This window comes from Gymnogyps californianus, chromosome 7 (genome assembly GCF_018139145.2).
Source record: "Gymnogyps californianus isolate 813 chromosome 7, ASM1813914v2, whole genome shotgun sequence".
In the NCBI taxonomy this organism is placed as follows: Eukaryota; Metazoa; Chordata; class Aves; order Accipitriformes; family Cathartidae; genus Gymnogyps; species Gymnogyps californianus.
In genome coordinates, this window is record NC_059477.1 from 13537831 (window position 1) to 13558532 (window position 20702).

General features: G+C 37.2%; 1 protein-coding gene across 3 annotated transcripts in view; it reads right to left on the reverse strand.

Annotated features, from left to right (window-relative positions):
* The window catches only part of HYCC2 (hyccin PI4KA lipid kinase complex subunit 2), a 38546-nt gene that overhangs the window by 3169 nt on the left and 14675 nt on the right, over window positions 1-20702 (reverse strand). For 2 of the 3 annotated variants that reach the window (XM_050900492.1, XM_050900491.1), the window contains exons 5-11: window positions 18037-18216; window positions 15953-16033; window positions 15189-15304; window positions 14320-14415; window positions 12439-12555; window positions 11655-11742; window positions 5392-5551 (exon numbers count right to left, since the gene is read on the reverse strand). In XM_050900492.1, the coding sequence (XP_050756449.1) occupies window positions 5392-5551; window positions 11655-11742; window positions 12439-12555; window positions 14320-14415; window positions 15189-15304; window positions 15953-16033; window positions 18037-18216 (838 nt within the window). Of the gene's footprint in view, window positions 1-4017; window positions 4186-5391; window positions 5552-11654; window positions 11743-12438; window positions 12556-14319; window positions 14416-15188; window positions 15305-15952; window positions 16034-18036; window positions 18217-20702 lie in introns of all 3 variants that reach the window. The other variant, XM_050900490.1, reaches the window with a different exon arrangement.

Here is a 20702-nt window from a genome sequence, read left to right on the forward strand (position 1 = left end):
GGCTGCACACAAGGACTTTTTTCTTTTTTTTTTTTTTAATCTTATTCCAGTCCTTTTTCTAAGCTCCAAGTACTCAAAAGAAGAGTTATTGTTTCAGTAGAAAACTGAACAGCATTCAAATTTCAAAACTGAAAATGGAGCTTGAGTTTTTGCTCCATATATCTCGTTTCAATGGGAAAAAGGCACAAAGTTTAACCATGTTAGCAAAAAAGAAGACATTCAGGCTGTAAGAACCTTGCTTTTCTTTATAAAAGCTGCGGAGCCTGATTATTTGCAAGAAATCTGCAAAGCCTATGGATCTGTCCCAGCTACAGCCACTGTACTGCTCTGCTGGCAGTTTCTTCAACCCAGCTTGCCACCACGCAAACATGTTTAAATCTCTTTTGTGGAATGGGGAAAAAGTGGTGGCAACGATCTAAGAGATTCTAACATTTCAGTGGAAGCTCATCCTTTCATGCTGATTGTTAGCAGAGCACTAAGGAACATTTTACTTTATGGCAAGCAGAACAGACACAAAGCTTTCAGTGTTGTTGCTGCCTCTGTGCAGGAACATAGCCTGATCCAACTTCACATTTCTGAAGTGTAAAGCAAAAAGAAAACTTTACAGGGAGGTTTTATTATTCTGTTTTAAACTCACTTTTTCTTTTCAGGAAACCTTGCCTTAGAATTACTATCACTTTGTATCAGCTTACAAAAGATGTTTAGCCATCTCCAAATCAGACCATTCTCAGGCCTCTCAGAACAATGCAATGTGAGATTATTCTGGAGTTTTATATAGTTTTATTTGACTCATTAGCCTCCCAGAAGCAGAAAGGTAATATAGTCCATGCTACTGCAGTCTTCCTTCCTTGGTGAAACCTTTAGCCTTAGAAAAAGAAGCTTCTTAGGCTTAAAGGGCTACTATTAAAATGAAGGGTGTGTTACTTGCTTTAACTTCCTGTAACCGTATTTACAATACATATACTTTCGCCCCCTCCTGCCCACCTCATTTGGTCAAACTAGGCCTTCATCTTCTCATTGAGACATAAGTGTATTTTCTTACATTAGACAGTGATATATTTTATTCACAATCCACCATATCTCCACTCCCCCCCAAAACCTTCCCACACGTAATCAAAGATGCTAATAAAAATATGACATAACTGGAACATACTGAAAGCAACAGCACTTTTTCAATAAACCAACATTTATGTTTCTTTATATAATCATGCAAAGCTGGATGAAAGCATGTTTGGTTACAAGCAGCAATAGCAGCAGCTGAAGTCCCCTCTCAAGCCCTTCTTATTCAAACGAAAGATGTGTAACTTGCAAGAAGGTATCTCCAGACAATACTGCTAAGCTTTTTATTATTACAAGAACATTAGTCGTCTTCAAAGTTTACATTAAAATATTGCTGAGTAACAGGATGCTAAAACAGACATTCCTATTCAGGGACAGTGAAGCAGAAGAGTCACACTGGAAAAGTGGCATTTTATCCACAGAATTTAAAGACAAGACTGAGAGGGGTTGTTGCAAGCTTTTGGATGCTGCAACTATACAGAGGCCCAAGCAGCTCAGCAGTGCTCAAAATGAAGAAGATAGAGAAGACAACATGCAAGAGAATTTCTGTCTAGTCAGATCCATCTACCTACAGAAGTTCTCAGTGGGATTGAAGTAATTCAGCAAACACATACTCTTTTCCCAATACATGTTATTTTTCCTCTAAAAACTGCCTTCAGAAACAATCAAAAATGTTTGAGTCTGTACATACTCTGTTTGGGGGGAAAACCAGGATGAAGTCATAAAGTTTTCTTCCCCCCCCCCCAACAGACCAATAAAACAATTAAAAAAGAAAACAAAAACTAAAAACCTACTCCTCCCAAGCACTCTTCTACTGTAAGGCCCGAAGAGAAAGAGACAGTGCAACCTGACAAAAATCGTATCAATTGCACTACAGCGTGTATTCAGGACTCTCACTGTTCCTTATCAGAATAAGTCTGTCCCCAAAGAATTTGTTATTTATGCCTGTACATAATTAATCCTGTAGATGTAGATACAGCATTCTCCACTGACCCAAAATAGTGCACATAACCACAGCTGCTACCACCTGGAAGCAGAATACCTTGTAAGGCATTAGAGAGTCATTCTTGAAATCTTCTGCCTTTTTCTACTTATTGGGTCAAAACACGGATCTGGAGAAGGGGTTTTATATAGCTTTTTAAAGTGACTTTTATTCTGTTTATCCTTCCCATACCTGAAGGTTGAAAAGTCACTAGAAATGATCAGTCTCTCATTATGTTGTTTGATGTCAAAATGATATTTATGAGAGAAAATTTGCTAGCTGAAACTTTCTGTGAAATCAGCATCAGTAAAATAATAGACCACTATATACACTATTCTATACTGATAATCAAGCCAAACTCCATTCCTTGGCCTTCTCCCAGATGCTATCAACTGGCAGAATTCAGTTCACCCAAGCATGTAATTATACATTGCTAATGTTACAGAAGTAAAGGGTATTCTACCCACTTCTATTGAAGTAAAGCATGTGGAATGATGCCTTATCCAAGAACATGCCAAATCATATAGATGTCTTAAAACAAATTAAGACTAGAAGGCCACATCTTTATCAACTTCTTTCCCACTTCCTGTCTCTCCCAGAAGGTTCTCTGCAGCTGAGGACTTCTCCATATCCTTCAGGTCATGCACATGCAAATTTTAGTAAAATGGAGTAAGACCAACTGAACAAGTGAATTTAGGAGAAGACAAGACTCATTTACTGAGCATGCTCAAATTCACTGTGCACCAAGGAGTAGGTTATAAACCCGCACTAAACATTTTTATGCAACTATCTTCTACAGAAGCGTGATGTCTTAATTATTGTTTGATAGCAACTCTGATTAAGGGTAAGGATTCTGTAATAACACTACATTAAATCTCCAAATTTTCCAGATTATTGTTTTCAGAAGAACAAATCTGAAACCTATGTAGCTCATAACCAAAAGAGCAAATAAATCTCATTTATGATCAACTGATATGCTTATAGAGGCTGGAAATACTAAAGGAATGTTCAGATAGAAAAGAAGACTTAAGATAGGAGAACACTTGAAAATATGTTTAGCTAAATTTACAAGAAATTAATTCTCATCTCTGAGGAGAAATCATGATTCAAATTCAGTACTCAAAACCACGTCTTTTATGGAGTAAAGATGAGAAAATTAATAGATGAACTTAGGCAAAATACATTTCTACCAGCTATTCTATCTGCTGTTCTTGGCTGCAGAGCAGACATATGAAGTCCTACAGCATTTGTGTGGACAGCATGACTGAGAAAGAAAGCAATAATTGTTTCTAAAGATTTTAGAAACATGACAACCTGATTTCTTCTTGAAAACACAAGTGCTTTTTTGGTACTTGCCTTTAGAGCAGCTAGCTCATTCATGTAAATGCGTTGTACGTGTATGAATTTTCAATTAAAGGATGACTGGAAAATAAAAACATCAGCAGTTGTATACCTGTCTTAGGTAGGCTTGACTTTTAACAGGAACAGGAAGCTTCATCCTTGGAAATTTAAAAACTGCAGACTAACAAGATGCTATTGTAACTAAGTTGTAGCCAAATCCATTTATACTCTATACTGTCTACTTTTCAGGACTAGATTCATGTTCATCTGGTGCATTTTTTCCTTCTGAATATTAGATTAAACATGCTCAGTAATAGAAAGTTTCCAAGCAATCCCAAAGCTCTTGGTTATTACCCCTGTTCTTGGGGTTTTTTTCTTTTGCTTTTCTTTGCCATGCCAAGCAGTATTTCACCACACAGATGCAAGCCCCAGGCCAGCCCACGTGATAACAAAAGGTAGTACCTGACCTGATGTTAGGTATATAGGGGATGCGTGTATTGCAAAGAGAAGCTAATACACCCTGGGATAGCGGAAACACACACTAGAATGGAAAGAAGTTCTGCTTGGGGATAGGGAGCCAGGATCCTCCTCCAGCAACTGCCTCACTGACTTCTGCCTCCTCATCTCTGTCCTACCCTCTGTTGTGGCTGCTGCCAAGGTGGGCTCCGGGAAGCCATGCTCAGGGGTCCTGCGCATCAGCACCTCCCCCTCTTGCTCACGTTTGATCCCTAGGTCTGTGGAGCCGTGTTGGATCGGTGAGCCAGGTATGCTTGAGTCAGCCTCGTTTGAGAAGTCAAAGCCATCTGGGATTCAACATATAACATTTTAGTGCTTTTCTATTCCTTTCTTGGCATTCCAACCCAGGTAGGGAAAATAGAAGATTTATGCGGACATGGAACAAACACAAAACACTACCCATGCTTAGTTAAAAGTTGTGAGAACATCCACAGAAAGGGACAGGTGGGCTATACTGTAGACCAGAGACTAGCAAATGAATATAATGGCAACTACAGTGGAAACAAACAAGACCCAGAGTCCCGAAAATAGAAGACAGCTACTTGTTGTCCTGGACATTCTGATTCAGCTGAAGACCAGAGGTCATCAAATCCTTTTGCACATGATACAAGGGAAGAAGGGGAAAAAGAAAAAAAAAAAAAAAAAAAAAAAAAAGTACCACAGGAAAATATGTAATCCTTGTTTTCGGACTCTTTTACTCTCAGTTTATTTTTAGGTTATTCAACTTTTTACTTTCAGCCATTTATGCAGCTTTTTTTAATCAATGTTTTATACATGCAGCAACAAAGCTTTATAAGTATGACAAAGTGATTTCAAAGCAAGCTTTTTGCTATATCTACACTGAAGATGTCATCATATCAAGGTAAATATTACTTTTTTTTTTCCTTCATACAGTCAAGTACACTTTCATACAACATAAGTACTCACTGAGGAAAAATAAGGACTAATTCTGAGCTATCCAAAGCTACTTTATGACATGGACCCTCTCTAAATTGGGCCATATGATGGTAGGAGTGTGATGTTCAGCTTTTCCCTCTCCCACTGCCTTCAGTAGCTTTAGGTAGCTGGAACCCTATCAAGGTCTGGATAATACCATTCATTCCCTGAGCTATTTATGATGGGAGGCAGTTGAGTTTTAGTGTGGATTAAAGAAAGAACTCAAATTCTAAGCCAAACTCTACCCCTACAATTTTATGCTGTGTTATATGGAGAAAAAAAGAAGTCTTATTGAACATTTTCCAGCTTCTCCATTTTCTCATCTACCTCATGGGTTATCACCAAATCAAAAACAAAACAAACACCCCAAATGTTCATGCAGTGCTCTGAAGATGTAAAATACTATACATTGTTATGGAGTATCACTTTTCAACAAACAAACAAACAAACAACCCCCAACCAACTGTCCTGCAAACATTCAAACTCAGAGGCCAGATTACAGTGATGATGATAAATACAGTACACTACAGTATTTGCTCTTGGCAGAGAAAGCTCACCTTCTCTCCTCCAGCGATGACGACGGATAGACGCTGTTGTAATAGCAGTCCGAGAAATCCTCGGCACTGTCGGAGTAACTTCTACTTTCAGTACCTTCTGGCCTTCTTGTGATGCATCAGGAGCATCAAAGGGTAGCGAGTTCTTCATGGCATTTGCAACCTAAGATAAAAGTAAAATGCTGTACTACTACTGTCCTTGATTGCACTAATGGCAATATTAGATTTCTTGCTGGATACAAAAAGGGAAACAACCAAGAATTGTTAATTATGCCAGATCCCATCCAGATGGATGGCCCCATCCCCAAGATTCACAGTTGACAACTATGTTGAAAAGCTCATCACAAACCTATTCCCAAACCTATAGCTGAATTTTCTCCCTTTTTTTGAGGTAATTTATTTTGGTCCACGTTTGCCAACTGTACTGACAGAGGTAACAACCTACACAGGAAGGTCTCCATCCAAAAAAGACTGCAAAATGACAAGGAAAATACCATTTATGTTTTATGACAAGAATGTCATAAAAGTAAGTCACAGGCCAAGCCAATGCAAACAGCATATGGCTTTGTGCATGGGGGAGACAGGGCCAGTTTCCACCCCTCCCCCCACCACATACTCCCCCCGCCAAAACCCTAACCAAAGGGATTAGACTGCAGGTACTTGCAAGATTTAAAAAAAAAATTGCAACCTGAGCAATGAGCATCAAATCATTAAAATGCATTCATCTTTATTAGATCTAACTTTTTATTGTAATAGCCTAATATCAAGTCAGAAGTTTTGTTTTGCAGCTTTGAGAAGAACAAGTGACCTCTTTTGGCTTTGACGTTTTAACTGCTTCTTTAAATTTCCCATAAAATGCCTCTGTGGGATTAGAGGTTTCCTTTAAAAAATAGAAAAAAAAGCAACTTTCAGTTAATGTTTCCTAGTTTACAAGTAAATTGTTCAAAAAGTGAACTTGTGTACCAGCTCTTGAAAAGCAAGCTGGGTCTCTCTGGAATGTGCAGTATTCAACAATAAAAAAGCTGCTGCACACAAAATGTGGTTTAAAACTTAAAAAAAAAAAAAAACAAAACCAAAAACCAAAGTGAACACACCTTGATTTTCCAAAATCTTACTGACTTTTGTCCTGGTTTTGGCTGGGATAGAGTTAATTTTCTTCTTAGTTGCTGGTATAGTGCTGTGATTTGCATTTAGTGTGAGAATACTGTTGATAACACTCTGATGTTTTAGTTGTTGCTAATTAGTGCTTATCTTAAGCCAAGGATTTTTCAGTTTCCCATGCTCTGCCAGCAAGCAGGTGTACAAGAAGCTGGGAGGGAGCAGAGCCAGGGCAGCTGACCTGAACTAGCCAAATGGGTATTCCATACCATAGAACGTCATGCCCAGTATATAAACAGGGGGGGGGAGTTGGCCGGGAGGCGTGGATCACTGCTCAGGCATCCGTCAACGAGTGGTGAGCAACTGCATTGTGCATCACTTGTCTTTTCTTGGGTGTTATTTCTTTTTTTTTTTTTTGTTATATTCCTTTTCATTACAACCATTATTATTATATTATTATTATTATTAGTTAGTAGTGTATTTTATTTTACTTTAGTTATTCAACTGTTCTTATCTCAACCCAGGAGTTTTACTTTTTTTTTTTCCCTCCTCCCCACCCCACTGGGAGGGGGAAGCAGCTGTGTGGTGCTTAGTTGCTGGCTGGGGTTAAACCACGACAACTTTATACAACCAACCAGCAATAAAAATATTAGACACATTTTAAACTTAACATCACAACTTCATTCATAGATCTCTTATGTTTCACAGACATCTGACTTCCTACATGCTCTTTACTCCCCCTCTAATGAAGACAGTAGATAAAATAAGAGGGTCAGAGACATCTAGACTTAAAATAAAACAACTATAGAAAATGTAACTTGCTAATCTCTATAAAATCCTACCTAGCAACAGTTCCCACCATAATTTGGGCAGGCTATTCTCTCCACTACAGTTTATAAGAAGCATTATGAAAAACAACTTTATGTTGCCTCCTAATGGATTTTCTCTTGTATCACAAAAAAAATTTGATTTTGCAACTTGAGAGAACAGAGTTCACTACATGGCAAGAGACACATTTATTTAAATACATGTGGTCTGCATGTCTTAAATCCATGTAGTCTACTTGTTAGCTCAAGGCAAAGGCACATAAACCCTATTTTAAGACACAGATAAAACTATAAGGTTGACTGTTCTGTCTACTCAAATGAAATACAGATCCGCTTTAGAATATGCATCTTTGCAAGATACACCACTTCTGACAATCCATACATACATTTTTCTTCCTTTTAGACCATGTTCTTTTTCTAAGAACAGGCATTTTGTTTATTGTATAAAGACTTGTCGCTAGCTGATGGAGTAGTATCAACTGTTTAGCACATTATTACAATCAAGCATTTCCTAGTTTTATGCTGTATGCAACATTTTCATATGTTCCCTTCAACCTAGAGACAGAATTAATGCACTTTTAAACCTCATCAATGTTGTCTTGATATTCTGAGGTTGCCAGAGGCCTTGGAAATGTATGGGACATCCAACAAATTCCTTGATCTCCCAAAGTCCCTATATATCAAATCTGCTTAACTAATTGTCTTTCGTTAGCATTTGCAAAAACACAAACTACGAGAAATCTACTAAACCACTGGAACAGACCCTATTGGCAGCACTTTGTATTATTTGTCTTGTGAAGATCTCAGATAACATTTGATAAAAAGACTACATCAATGCATATGGCATGCCATAAAAGCTCCATGAATTAAAGGTGTTTATTCGCATTATAATAAAGTAAAAGTGACTTTCCTACAAGTTATAACAGGCAAACCATTCAGCAACCATGAGAAGAAATGAAACTGTTTCAAACGGTACAGCCACAGATCACAGGATATTAACTAAATCAAAGACTTTTCACTTTCTGGGGGGCTGGAATGGCTGCCATATAGCTGATCCCGATCTCCACCTGCTGTTATAATCCTGTAACTCCCCACTAAACATCTTCTCCCCTGCCTTCCTGTCTGACTTCTAACAAGCCCAAAAGATTATTGGCACCATCACAGAAATGCTCCTTATCATTCTGCCTTCCACTTGTCCAACATTGATTTGTCCTTTGCTAGCCAATTCTCTCAGCCTCAGCACTTGTTTGTGAACTGCTCTCCTATTCACACATAGGCCTTTTTCCGTGCCATCCTCTGGAAACGGTACAAACTGCATTTACCCTATCCTTGATCACATTAAAGACTTCAGAAACTCCCTTCTGCTGTACTGAACCAAAGCAGATCAAGTTCAACAGTATACAATGATTTGCCTTCCCATCTTCTACTCAGTAGAGTTGTGCCCTCTTTTGAATAGGTACCCTGCTCAGGATATAGGATTAAAATCTAAAAATTAGTAGCAAAAAGCTTCTGCAACAGGACCAAAAAAGTGACAGAGCACTTCTGTTTGTTGAACCTTTTAACAGCTGGCCCTTCCTAACAGCACAAATTGTACTTCTGGGGACTGAGGAGAACCGTGTGGAGATAAAAATCAATGCAACAGTAAAACTTCGAAACAATCTAAACAACCAGTTTGAATGAGTCACAGCCCTTCTCTGACAGAAAAAAAACCCAAAACTGTGATCCTTTGGGATGCAAAAAAACTTGCTTGCTGTGTCTAATCCAGCGTTGAAAGGCAGGAAAACAAACAAACAGCACAATTCAGACTTGGCAAGCCAAGTCTGCAACTATCGATGACAAAGGAGGGCTGGTTTCAGGCCAGACATCCACTCTTGCCTACCAGAAAGGAGCTCTAATGAAAAGAGCATCCAACAAAAGCAGGAAGTACATCAATAAAATACACTGGATAAAGGTGCTGTCACAATAAGGACTTGCTGATTCATGCTTCTTGTGTACCGGGCTAAGAAAGCCTGTGCATCTCTGCACAAAAGACAGGGATTTCCATCTGAAACAAGTGCAGAACTCTTGTGTTCAGAGGAAAAGACTGACTGACTGGAACTGAGCTACTCCCCAGGTCCAGGCTAGCTTGGTAGTAATATTGAGTCTTGGTGATTAGTTTCCCTCTGTAGAAACTCCCAGTTTTCATGACTATGAAACCAATACCCAGTGTTTGTTAACACAGATACTTTTCCCAGAAAAAGCCTTTCCCTTGCATTACTTCCTGCCCTTTCCAGTGCAGTCTCTGGGTAACAGTGAAAGATGACCGCTTCTACATTACAGATATTTCATAGCTTTCTGATGCTGCTATTTCAGATTTTTTTTTTTTTTTATTTCCACAGGCAATATAAACCTATTTAAATAAGAGCATGGATCTACTATACTGTCAAAAATATTTCTCCAAGACACATACTCAAACACAGGGACCGTGATGTTTCTCATTGTAATGATGACTGATGGTATTCCCATAATTATACAAATAGCTTGATACAGATATCTAAGAATAATCCTAACATGGGGGTTTGCCTAAGTATTAAATGGACTTCAAAGAACTTGTTGCTATTAGGAAATCCTAGGCAGAGGCTGAACTTGAAACTTATCTGGGATACTGCACAGATGATATTTTATTTGGTGTCAGTAGTTTTAAGCTTAAAATACAAAATTTTATAATGCTGCTGAATTATACACATCTCTTGGAGAATGCAATGAGGTCAAAGGACTTCAACCTTTGAAAAAGTCAAATCGCTTGAATATATAGCATGAGGCCAAGGACATGCAGGTCATTTTTTTTTTTTTTTTATAAAGCTGACAATTTCTTCAAGGTGCTTTTAAAAATTGCAGTAAAACAAGACAGGAAGCAAGGCAATGATCAGAGTATTAATAAGAAAACCCCACAGGTGTGCCTGCACACATACGCATGAAAAACCTGACGAGTGGGGAAGGGGGAAAAATTGGTGATGTCATGACGTCACCGACGCCAGACAATGGGATGGGGAGGCAATAGTAGCTTTGGAAAAAAACAAAGACATTCTAGAAGATTCTTACAATTAGAAGTAATCTCTAAGGACAAACTGATTAAAAATGAACAATGAGGACTGAAAATTGTCGTATCATCAAGTTCCAGATTCTCCTACACACCTTTTAAATGTAGTAGTTTGATAGGGTGGTCCAATTCAGCAGGTTCAATATTTAATTTAAAACTTTCAATCTAATGAAGTGATGAGTCATTTCCAAAAGCAACCAACTATTATAATAATTCAATGGATACCAAGCATTTAAAATGCAGCAGTGTCAGAAAGTCTGTAGATAAATTTTACAGCCAATATTAATTCATCAAGAGAATAATTTTACATAATTTATTGCAGAAGAGACGGATCTCAGATTGCGACATAAAAAGATTTTTCCCAATCCACTCCTTTCTCAGTTATGTAAAAAGCAGTGAAGTTTTACTGCTGTTAGTTCAGAGGAGCACTAAAGGCTTCTAGCCACAATTCTGATGCAGAAACTGAGACAATAGTCTATTTTACTTTATTTTCCTTAATTTTCCCGCTTATTTTGATCCTCATTCCTACATCTGACAAAAAATAAAATCCCTCCATTCCTCCTTTCTCTCTGTCAACCTCCTCATCCTTCCCAATCACATCCACCTGCATCCAGCCCAGTTTCACCACTTTCCCCATTTCATTTCTCTCTTTTTATGATCAGAACAGCAAGTATAGTGGAAACTGAAAAAACCCCAAACAATCAGAAGAACTCCATTCTATTGCTGCTCCTCCAAAGAAGGTAAAGATTAAGAGCTGCGTGACCTTCATCAATCAAAATCTGACACTGATTCTGGAGATGAAGCTCTTTTTCACTTTCAGCTCTATCCTGTTATTGCTTTTTCTACTGTGTTATCAGTTAAACCACACAGCATATTCTCAGCCCTGCTGAAGGTCTAGAAGCAAAGAAAACACCTTTTTTGCAACCAATGTCCTACAACATATAACCATTTGGTTAAGCTTCTTTGAATTGCTAATTGGTAGCTTATGCCAAAACAACATAAACATTTCGATCCAACTGTAATACATTAGAAAATCCTAGCTTTCAGCATCAATAAGTCCGAGGAGATCCCAACACCCTAGCTTGATACTAAGCAGAAAAAGCAGGGTATAAATAGCTATGTTGAAAACACCAGCTGTTAACAACCACTTGCATTTGGGAGTGCAGTAAATGGCCACAAATGCTTTCATTACCAGTCCACTTCAGAAACACATCCATACTCCTCTTAACCAAGCCCATAAATTGCAATGGAGTGTTTCTTACCAGCAGAGGCTGTGAGTAGAGTTCAAGCTGCGCTCTGTAAATTATGTCCTCCAATACCTCCTGGCCAAGATCCCACTGACCATTATATCTAAAAAGTAAAGAAAGATACTTATCTTTCATATGTTATGAACCCAAACTTGTCTTTTTGCTGCCCAAATCCAGCTCTTCGTTTCTTTGCTCATGTAGAAAGTTCATCAACTGTATGTACACTCCAGCCCCTTCACTTCTTTTAAAAGTATAGACAAAGCATTTTTTTATTAATCTTGTTGGTATAACAGAAAAGCTGCTCCCTGTCACCTCCAAGCAAGATAAAGTTGATGCCATAATCAGGACAAACTTAAAGAATAAAAAAAAAAAGGGGGTGTCAAGTTGTAAAGGTTAACTTAGCAGAACTGAATTACCATCAGAAATGGATTTTTGCTACCTCAGAAGCTACTGACATTCCAGAGGTCTGTGTTTCATCAGGTTATCTTGGCATCCAAGCTCATTATGCTTGTGAACAGAAGGTATCTGGTGGTAGTGGAAACTTCAGAAAAGATGAAGCCAGAAGCCTAACTCTCTTCAGCACCTACTGCTGGCCCTTCATCACCTAATTCAATGCTGACAAAGATATTTTCAAATTATCAGTTGGCTGAGCGAGCAAGTAATGGGAAATACACTAACTGAGTTACAAACTTGTGTTATGAGTTTAACTAATTTTTTTCAATCATAAAAAAACTAGCATTTATATTTTAATTCATGTAAAACCAGACATTTCTCTTTATATAAAAAACCATCCACTTACATGGCATAATAGACACCTGTGAGCAGCTGCACCATGAAGTCAGGATCTAACACCACTCTACCACAGTGTTCTTTCCAGCGTTTCTCATGCTGTCGTGGAAATCCACTCACACATAACCTGAAAAAACACACCATTGTAATAAAATGTTAACCCCACAAAGACTACAAATGTCTTTACATCACAGAGATTTTAGTTAATTTTCAAAATTTATTTTTCAAAATATAAGTACACAACATAGAACATTCTTACGTTGCTCTCCCAACCATTAAAGCAGTTTTATAACAGTGCCTTGAGATGTGGCTTGCTAATAATCCAGTTATTCCTATATAGCCATTAACTTCATCTGTTTTCTTCAAATCATAACTAGCTTCTAAAGAATGAGGGTGGCAAGATGTTCTCTACTGCCAGCCACCAAGTAGGAGACTCTCCCCAAAATTCAGTAACCGAAACCAACTTTCTTTAAAGGAAACATTTTGGTGGTATAGAAGAGAAATATGTCATCTCCCATCTAATGTATGATGGCAGCATGCAATCACCTTTTACCTAAAGCTGGATAACACAGATACTGTATTCTTGAGAATTGCTCTCAGCTGCCTTCTAAAAAAAATACTTTTGACCCTTGAAAAAGGGCCTGCCTTCCCATATACTGCATAGCATTGAGTGTCCATAAAAAACAGAATAATTTATTCATAACTTTAATATCTGAATCTTCGTCATGGAAGCAACACATGGCTACTAACACATAATAACTGCTGCACTGTTTCAAAAACAACGAAAAAATCCCTAGCCTATAAAATGTTGTCTCTCTTCTCTACCCAAAGAGCGGATCTAATTTTCAGATGCAGGAAAATTCAACATATTTGGCAAATTTAGCACAGCCACAACTCAAGTGAAGATGATGGAAGCATACCAAGAATTAACCCATTCCCATCAGAAATCATGGGAAAAAAAACAGGCTATGATCTTAACTGCATATGTGTGTTACCACAGAATATATGTTGTTAGAAGCTAGTCTGATCCTTCTTTGCTACATAACTGAACTGAATGTAATGCTTTTCTTTCATGGCAGTATTGTGCTGAAGCAAACAAGCTAAATTAAAAAACATTTAAAGAGGTTCCTCTGTTTGGGCGTAGCAGGAGAGAGAATTTATCTCATTTTAGACAAAAATGCTGGTAAAAACAGGCATATGGGAATATCAGATATACTTGAGATTTTTCAGAACAAAAAGCAGGGATCTTTGCCAACCAGATGCTTCTATGACTATTCAAGTGGAAGGTTATATAAAGGGCATGTATAAGAGTTTGAGAAATCACAGTACTGAATTCTCCAGAAAGTGGGATGTTGTTATCAGGGGAAAAAAGAAAGGAAGGAAAAAAGAAAAAAAGAAAAAAGAAACCAAAAACCAAACCAAAGAAAAACCCAAACAAACCACTAAAACGCAGAACATTGTGCAAGTACTTAATATAAACCATTCTCAGAAGCAAGACATTAATATTTGGAAGTAGAGGAAACTGGTGGTATTCCTCACAGGATTTTTAAACTGACCACACTGAAAAATATCTGAAAGATATGTAAATCCAAAAAATGCAAATCAGTCTGAGTAGCTTCAACTGATTTTCCCTCAAAATTGCCTTTTTTTTCTTTCCAAATAACAGAAAGTTACATAACTAGAATGAAAGCCCATGCAGAAGTAAGAAAATCCATGTGTTTTATCCGTATGCAAGCACAGCTTCAAATTTCCAATTAAGTTGCAAGACTGACCAAGAGTTAAATATTTTAAGTTATTAAACACAACAAGTAAATTCATTCTTTTTTTGCTGGATGAATATTTAGAAGTCTAGATGCATCCTGCAAGACTATTTCAAAGGCAAGTGTCTCACCTGGAACCCATCCTACAAAGTGACTGGTAAGAAGAGGCAGGCATATAGACAATAGCAGAATTGTAGCACAGCATAAGAAAGCTCAGCACCTCAAACCTGAAAAGAGACAAGAACAAAACCTTGCATGGTTTAAATTCTTAACATTTCATCATAATTTAACACAAAAATTCTACAACTCAGTCTCAAAAAATACCCCACAGGAAAAAGTGTCAGAAGTAAACACACAAATCCTGAAATCCTCTTTCATTATAATTCACTAACTTGAAACAGGCTATTAAAGGTTCAGTATTAAACACTTAAAATTATTATTACTGAAAGCCATTAGCATATGCAGGAACTATGGAGGAAATGGCATATGGCGTAATATTTGGACAAAGTTACAGAACTGAACAAGTCTGCAACACATTCAAAATTATTTTATCAGTTTTCCCAGAGCTGCCTTTAGACACAGGTAAAGCTGACAGTCACTAGAACAGCAGGGCAATTTCTCTCATCCTTAGTTGTCTATCCACTCAGCTCCATTCCCCTCTTCCTGTGGAAAAAGCAGTCATAGCCTCAGAGCCAAAGCTGAATTTTGTTACACTTCCAGGAAAATTTGAGTTGACAGACATAAACCCAAAGATATTCCTGACGGACACAGAAATGACAGAGAAGTTACCCTCTTCTAAATTGACTAGTAGAAGAACATACAAAGATGGAACAAACAACAAAAATACTATACCTCAAGGTTACCAAGCCTGTTCTCTAGATTTATTTCCAAGCACTTAAAGCTGAGAAAGGACTGAACACATACTATATTTGGTCTTAATGTTTAAGGACTTGTTGTCTGCCTAGTGAAGCACCTCTAATGTTAGAATACATCCACCTACCGGTTCTGTGCTGTGAAGGTTTCTCTTTGAGGATGAAGATCACTGTAAACTACCCTGATGAGATCATGCTGACATAGAGCTCCTTCAGTTAAAGCCATGGATCCAATAGTAGAGGGCTACAAGTAGGTGGCGGGAGGATGAAGGAGGGAAGAAAGGAGGGGGGCAGAAATCAAGTCATAAGTAAAAGGTTCCCGAAAGCATTAAAACTCCTAACCACCCAAGCCAAAAGACACACTTGTCTTGTGATCTGTAAAAATGAAGATTATTCCAGAATATAGTAAATCTAAAACATTACCTAATTTCATTATTATAAAAAGCTTCCACACTTACAAGCAATAGAGTAGGTGAGAGCAATTTTCAACTTTGAGTCTTACATATCCATTTATACTGTTTGTCCTAATTGCATAGACCTTTTGTGCAGCAACAGTAGAGAAAGAAAAACATGATTCCAAGTTCAAATTGTATTAAAGAGTCAGAAAAAGGAAGACTACTTTTACACTAACACGTAAGAGGCAAAAAACCACAGTTGCAACTACAACACAACTAACCTCTGTTCAAAATGGGTACTGGCAGCAAAGATTTTTCAACATTTACATTCCTTTTCTTCTACTAATGCTACTGAATTTGATTACACTAATTGCAAGCTACTGACATTGAAAACTTACTGCAACAAGATGCATCTAAAATGGCCTGTTGCATCAAATGCATCCAGTTTTCACTCCTCTAATAGATCCAATTCTAATTTACCACAGCAGCTCTCTTACCTCATGATATATTGAGGGTTTAGATAATGAAGGGATGGTGAAAGATAAAACTTTGTTGTTTCCATCTTTGTCAGCAATTTCCTGCATTAAGAAACAAAACCAAAACCCAAACAGAAGTAAGGAGATAGGACTTGGAATCATTTTCAACTCTTAGAAGGCATTTAACAAATAAGAAGTTAGATGTCCTGATCTGATAAGATTTAATTTAACGATTTTATTAACACTCCAAGGTCTCTGTGTGTTTGCAGGATATCAGCAAATTTAAAAAGTGGGAAAGACCTCTATCACAGACTGTTTTGCAGAATCAGTCTGCAACACTCAAAAAAACCAGCATTGGCTCCTTGATCAGTGACACTTCATCAAAAACAAAAAAGAACAAAAAGCTTTTCTAGCCCACTTTTACATTATAACATTTATTTATAATAGAATGGCATAGTAGAGCAAGGCTAAACTTTAAACCCAAAAGATATAGAGACATGAGGGCTGATGAGTCACTTGCTGACAACGGGCAGAACTTCATAATAAATGCACCACAGAGAAAGGTGAAATCAAGGGGACTGGCAAAGTTTCTTCAGGCATTCTATCAGTAAGAAATACACAGAATGTTTTCTCAAAAGGCTTTCAAACTGGTCAGATTTTATAGTTGCTAGGCTACTACGTAAGCAAACCCAGCAGTTTTTAAAGCAAATATATTAAGAGCAATTACATAAGACTATATCAAAAAGGAGTCTAAAATCCTGCCTTTTCACTTTGTACAGCAAATTTCCAAACAATGACCCCTAGTCATTCCAGTTTATGTGAAAACTTAGTCCAAGGTAGCACAGTACTTGCAGTAGGCTTTAAGGATCACAATGGGAGGACAGCTGATAGCAGAATGCAAAAGATTTATCCTTGTCTTTCACTTTCTAAGTATTGAGAAAATAACTCCACTCCTTCAGTCTCAGTGTATGTGCAGAAAAATATCAACAACTTAATAAAAAAAAAATATATAGTGGGAGCCACTGTGCATTTTGAAGCCTCTTTCTTCCTGAATCTGGAGAGAATTAAGAAATTACTGTCCTTAAAAAACATGAATCACCAACATGACTTTCAAAGGAACTGCAAAAAGACCTTTATGAAAAAATGGTTGACAAAGATAAACATGCTACTTCAACCCAGCAAACAGTACCAAAAATCAGCAAGCAGTTTCCAATGTTTTTTCTATCAGAATAAATCTAAAATAACAGGATCTTCCAGAGCTGAGCTACAGACACCTAACAAGAATATATATATTTTTAAGAACCACAGTTTGACTGTTCTGTGTCTCATCATGTGTAGAAACATAATACATAATTTAAAGGAGGAGTTTACTATGATAGTAGAGAGAAGTGCAATGTTTCAGTATAGTATGTTTTAAAGCCCTATAACACAGAAATTCCCATTAGAGAATGCCTATCTTGGCAGTATTGCTAAATTTATCGAACAGCCTCATAACATTACAAAAGTAAACATTTCCAGGCTGAGGTAAGGATATAAAAAACTACTTTTACATCCAACAGCCAAACTTAATCATCTACAGTTACTTTTACTTATTCTTAGAGTTCCACTCAAGACAACTATCTGCCTCAAACGTACACAGGCATGTATCTAAGTGCTAGTATGCAGAGTGGTTTCAGCTTCAAATTACCCTTAAAAAGACATATTCAGAGTAAGCTGGGGGGCGGGCGAAGTGACACATGATTAACCAAGCATATTGACCTGACAATCATCTCCATAGAAAGTTGTATTTTTCAACATTAAGAAGGGCTAATTAATTTCCTTACAAATACAAGTATCTAACAGTTCAAGAAAGCCCAGGAGATGCCCCTTTTTAGTTAAAATGTTTGTCCTAAAAAGATTAATATAAAAAATGAAAAATATTTTTGTAAACATGTTCTTACTAAACCTACATTACATTATGCTTTTCTCCAGATTAAATGTGCTTTCATGTAAGTGTATTATAATTTTAAATATGTTGTTCCAGTAATTTACTTTATTCCTAGTGGTCAGTGATGCAAAACCTCAGATGAAAGCTTTCCTCAGCCATTCCCACTCATGTCACTTACCAAGTTGTAAATGCCAAGCAGCAATGCTTCAATGCAACCATTACTCTGTCTGTCCCTGCTGGCAGTGAGACGCAGATATACCCAGATCAACTCTGGCAAAAATTGCAGTGTGAATCTCTTGAGCCGAACTTCAGAACTACGATAAAGTTCAAAGAGCTGGTGGCAAACAGGCTCCAGGAGCTGTGGAAAGGCAAAAAGGCTAATGAATTACTGTTAGGTTTCTCTAATAAGGGAGAATGAAATAGCAAATATAGGGGCTATATCATATAGCCACTGCAGCCAGTAAAAATGACATTCCTTGATGGCAAGTAAGTGAATGAACCAAAATGATATCTGCATTCCTTTTATCTGCATCTGTAAGGACAGACCTGAGGTGCACTGCTATGCAGTACTGGGAAATGTGGCCTTACTACAGCCACTACCATCTTGTGCTTTGAGAACATTATTCTCTAGGGCTGTCAGCATGAGATTTATTTTGTATACAGGTACTAATTTAAGGCATGTGACAGACACGTGGCTTGAATTATGTGCACCATAAAACTTTAATGGTGCAGTTATAAGGTTTATAAAAGTACAAAGGTTAAAGATTAGCTGCTAATGACAGCTGCTAATGACAAGTCTATTGACAGAAATATGAATTAATTTCTTACCTACAGCTTTTTAGTCTCAAACCCAACAAGTGTGCATTTGTTCATTACAATGCAAACTGATTTTTCCACCTTGAGCTGCCCTTCATGTTTCAGTACAAGAATCAAATAAGGCCCTTATCAAGTCAGTGTGATACAAGCACGAGAAAAACCCTGCCATTTTAAGAGTCTACAATGCCAAACCAATAATTAAGATACATCCACAGAACTGTTAATGAACAGGGGAAAAAAAGAAAAAGAACCATGCAAAACTGTCTCCCCCTTTCCCATGACTAACCAAGTTTTTGATACCAAAGTAAAAAACTACCAAAAAAAAAAAAATATTCCGAGACGAATTTTGATAAGGTCTGTCCCAGTATCTAGTACTACGTTCTAAGAAATGGGATGATCTGATGTAAGAAAAATACTCATGGGATTCAACATCCAAAAAGATGGAGGCATCCATGTAACCTAAAGCATCTATATTCATATAGAAGAGTTACAAAGTCAGAAAATAGAGGCCAGAATCTCAAATAAGTCTTCTTTCTAACCGTACACGCTTTATGCAGCTCTCTCATACATACATAATATTAAACATTAAATTATACATATTATTTTTTAGAGCAATAAAACCGCTACATTTGACCAACACAATAGCAGCTGTACTGGTGAGACAAAAAGGCATAAATAGGAAATACCCAGTGCAGAGCAGAGGATCAGATAAGACATGTATGATTCCTCTTTCAGTACATGCTCTCACTCCCAGGGATATGCAGCTTAGGACTTTCAGAGCATTAGCAGTATGTTTCATAGACTTTGATGCATTCTTCTTTCATTAATTCGTCTATTCATCAAAATCTTAGTACCCAGAACTTCCTGTAGAATTCACTGTCACTCTTTTCCTATGCTGTATGAAGATGTACTTCTGCGGTTTGTTGTGAACCATGCATCCTCTTAACTTTGAAGAAGTCCCTTGCTATCAGCACAGGGACAGACATTTCTACAACTGATTAGTTTGAATGTTTGATAAGTGTGCAATGCCATAAACCTGTATGACTGTACAACTTCATGTACACATATTTAGACTTAGATATTTTACTCTAGTATATCACAAACACGAAACATGAATTTGACAGAATTTTCTATCAAGACAGCTAACCTTGAGAGAGCATCACCCAAGAAAGGGTGAACACATTAGTTTCATTTCTAACACACAGTATTCTGGTCAATGAAGCATACCGTTTTTAATCCACTGATTACATAAGCCATAACATGACATCTATGTAAAATAAAACTTTGCTATCAGACAAATCTCTTCTTATACAAGGCTCTGGTATAAGTACCTTGTGTAACAAGGCTTCTGATTGCCAGCCTAGTTACTCTAAGCTAAAAGCTTGTCCTTACAACAGAAGCAGAGACTCCACGAGAGAGGGAGGGAAGAAAGCTGACACTGACAACATTGATATAGAATGAGAGAAGTCCAGTCATTTGGAGCACACAGATTTTTACAAGCCATATAGGTAAAATACCTCACCACTTAATTTTTGTTTCGGGATCTAAATGAAATTAGACGCTCATAAAGCTTCTATGGCAATCATTTTAATAAAACAATGCTAGGGCTTTCTCTATCAAGTTGAGCATGTATTATTTTATCTAGTATATTTATTCCAGTATCTCATACATATATAGCACTTTACATTCAAAAGATGCATAAGTATATTCTTTCTTAATTAATATTTACTTAGTAGAAATTCCTATCTAAAAGTTACACTAATTATTAAAACCATCTGTTACAGTAAATGTTCAAATCCTCAGAGACAGAGCTGTATCCTTGTTTTATGAAAGGCCTAGCACATTTCAGATGTTCAAATAAAAGAAGTGGTTAATAAATAATTCAGAGATCACTGAATAAATATGTAGGCTTTCTTTAAAAGAAAATATGACCAAGAAGCTAGACTAAAGAAGAAAAAGAAGAAATCTCTGGAAACAATAAATACAAGCATATCTGCAAGGAGATAACAGGTGCAAGAAAAGCTAAAC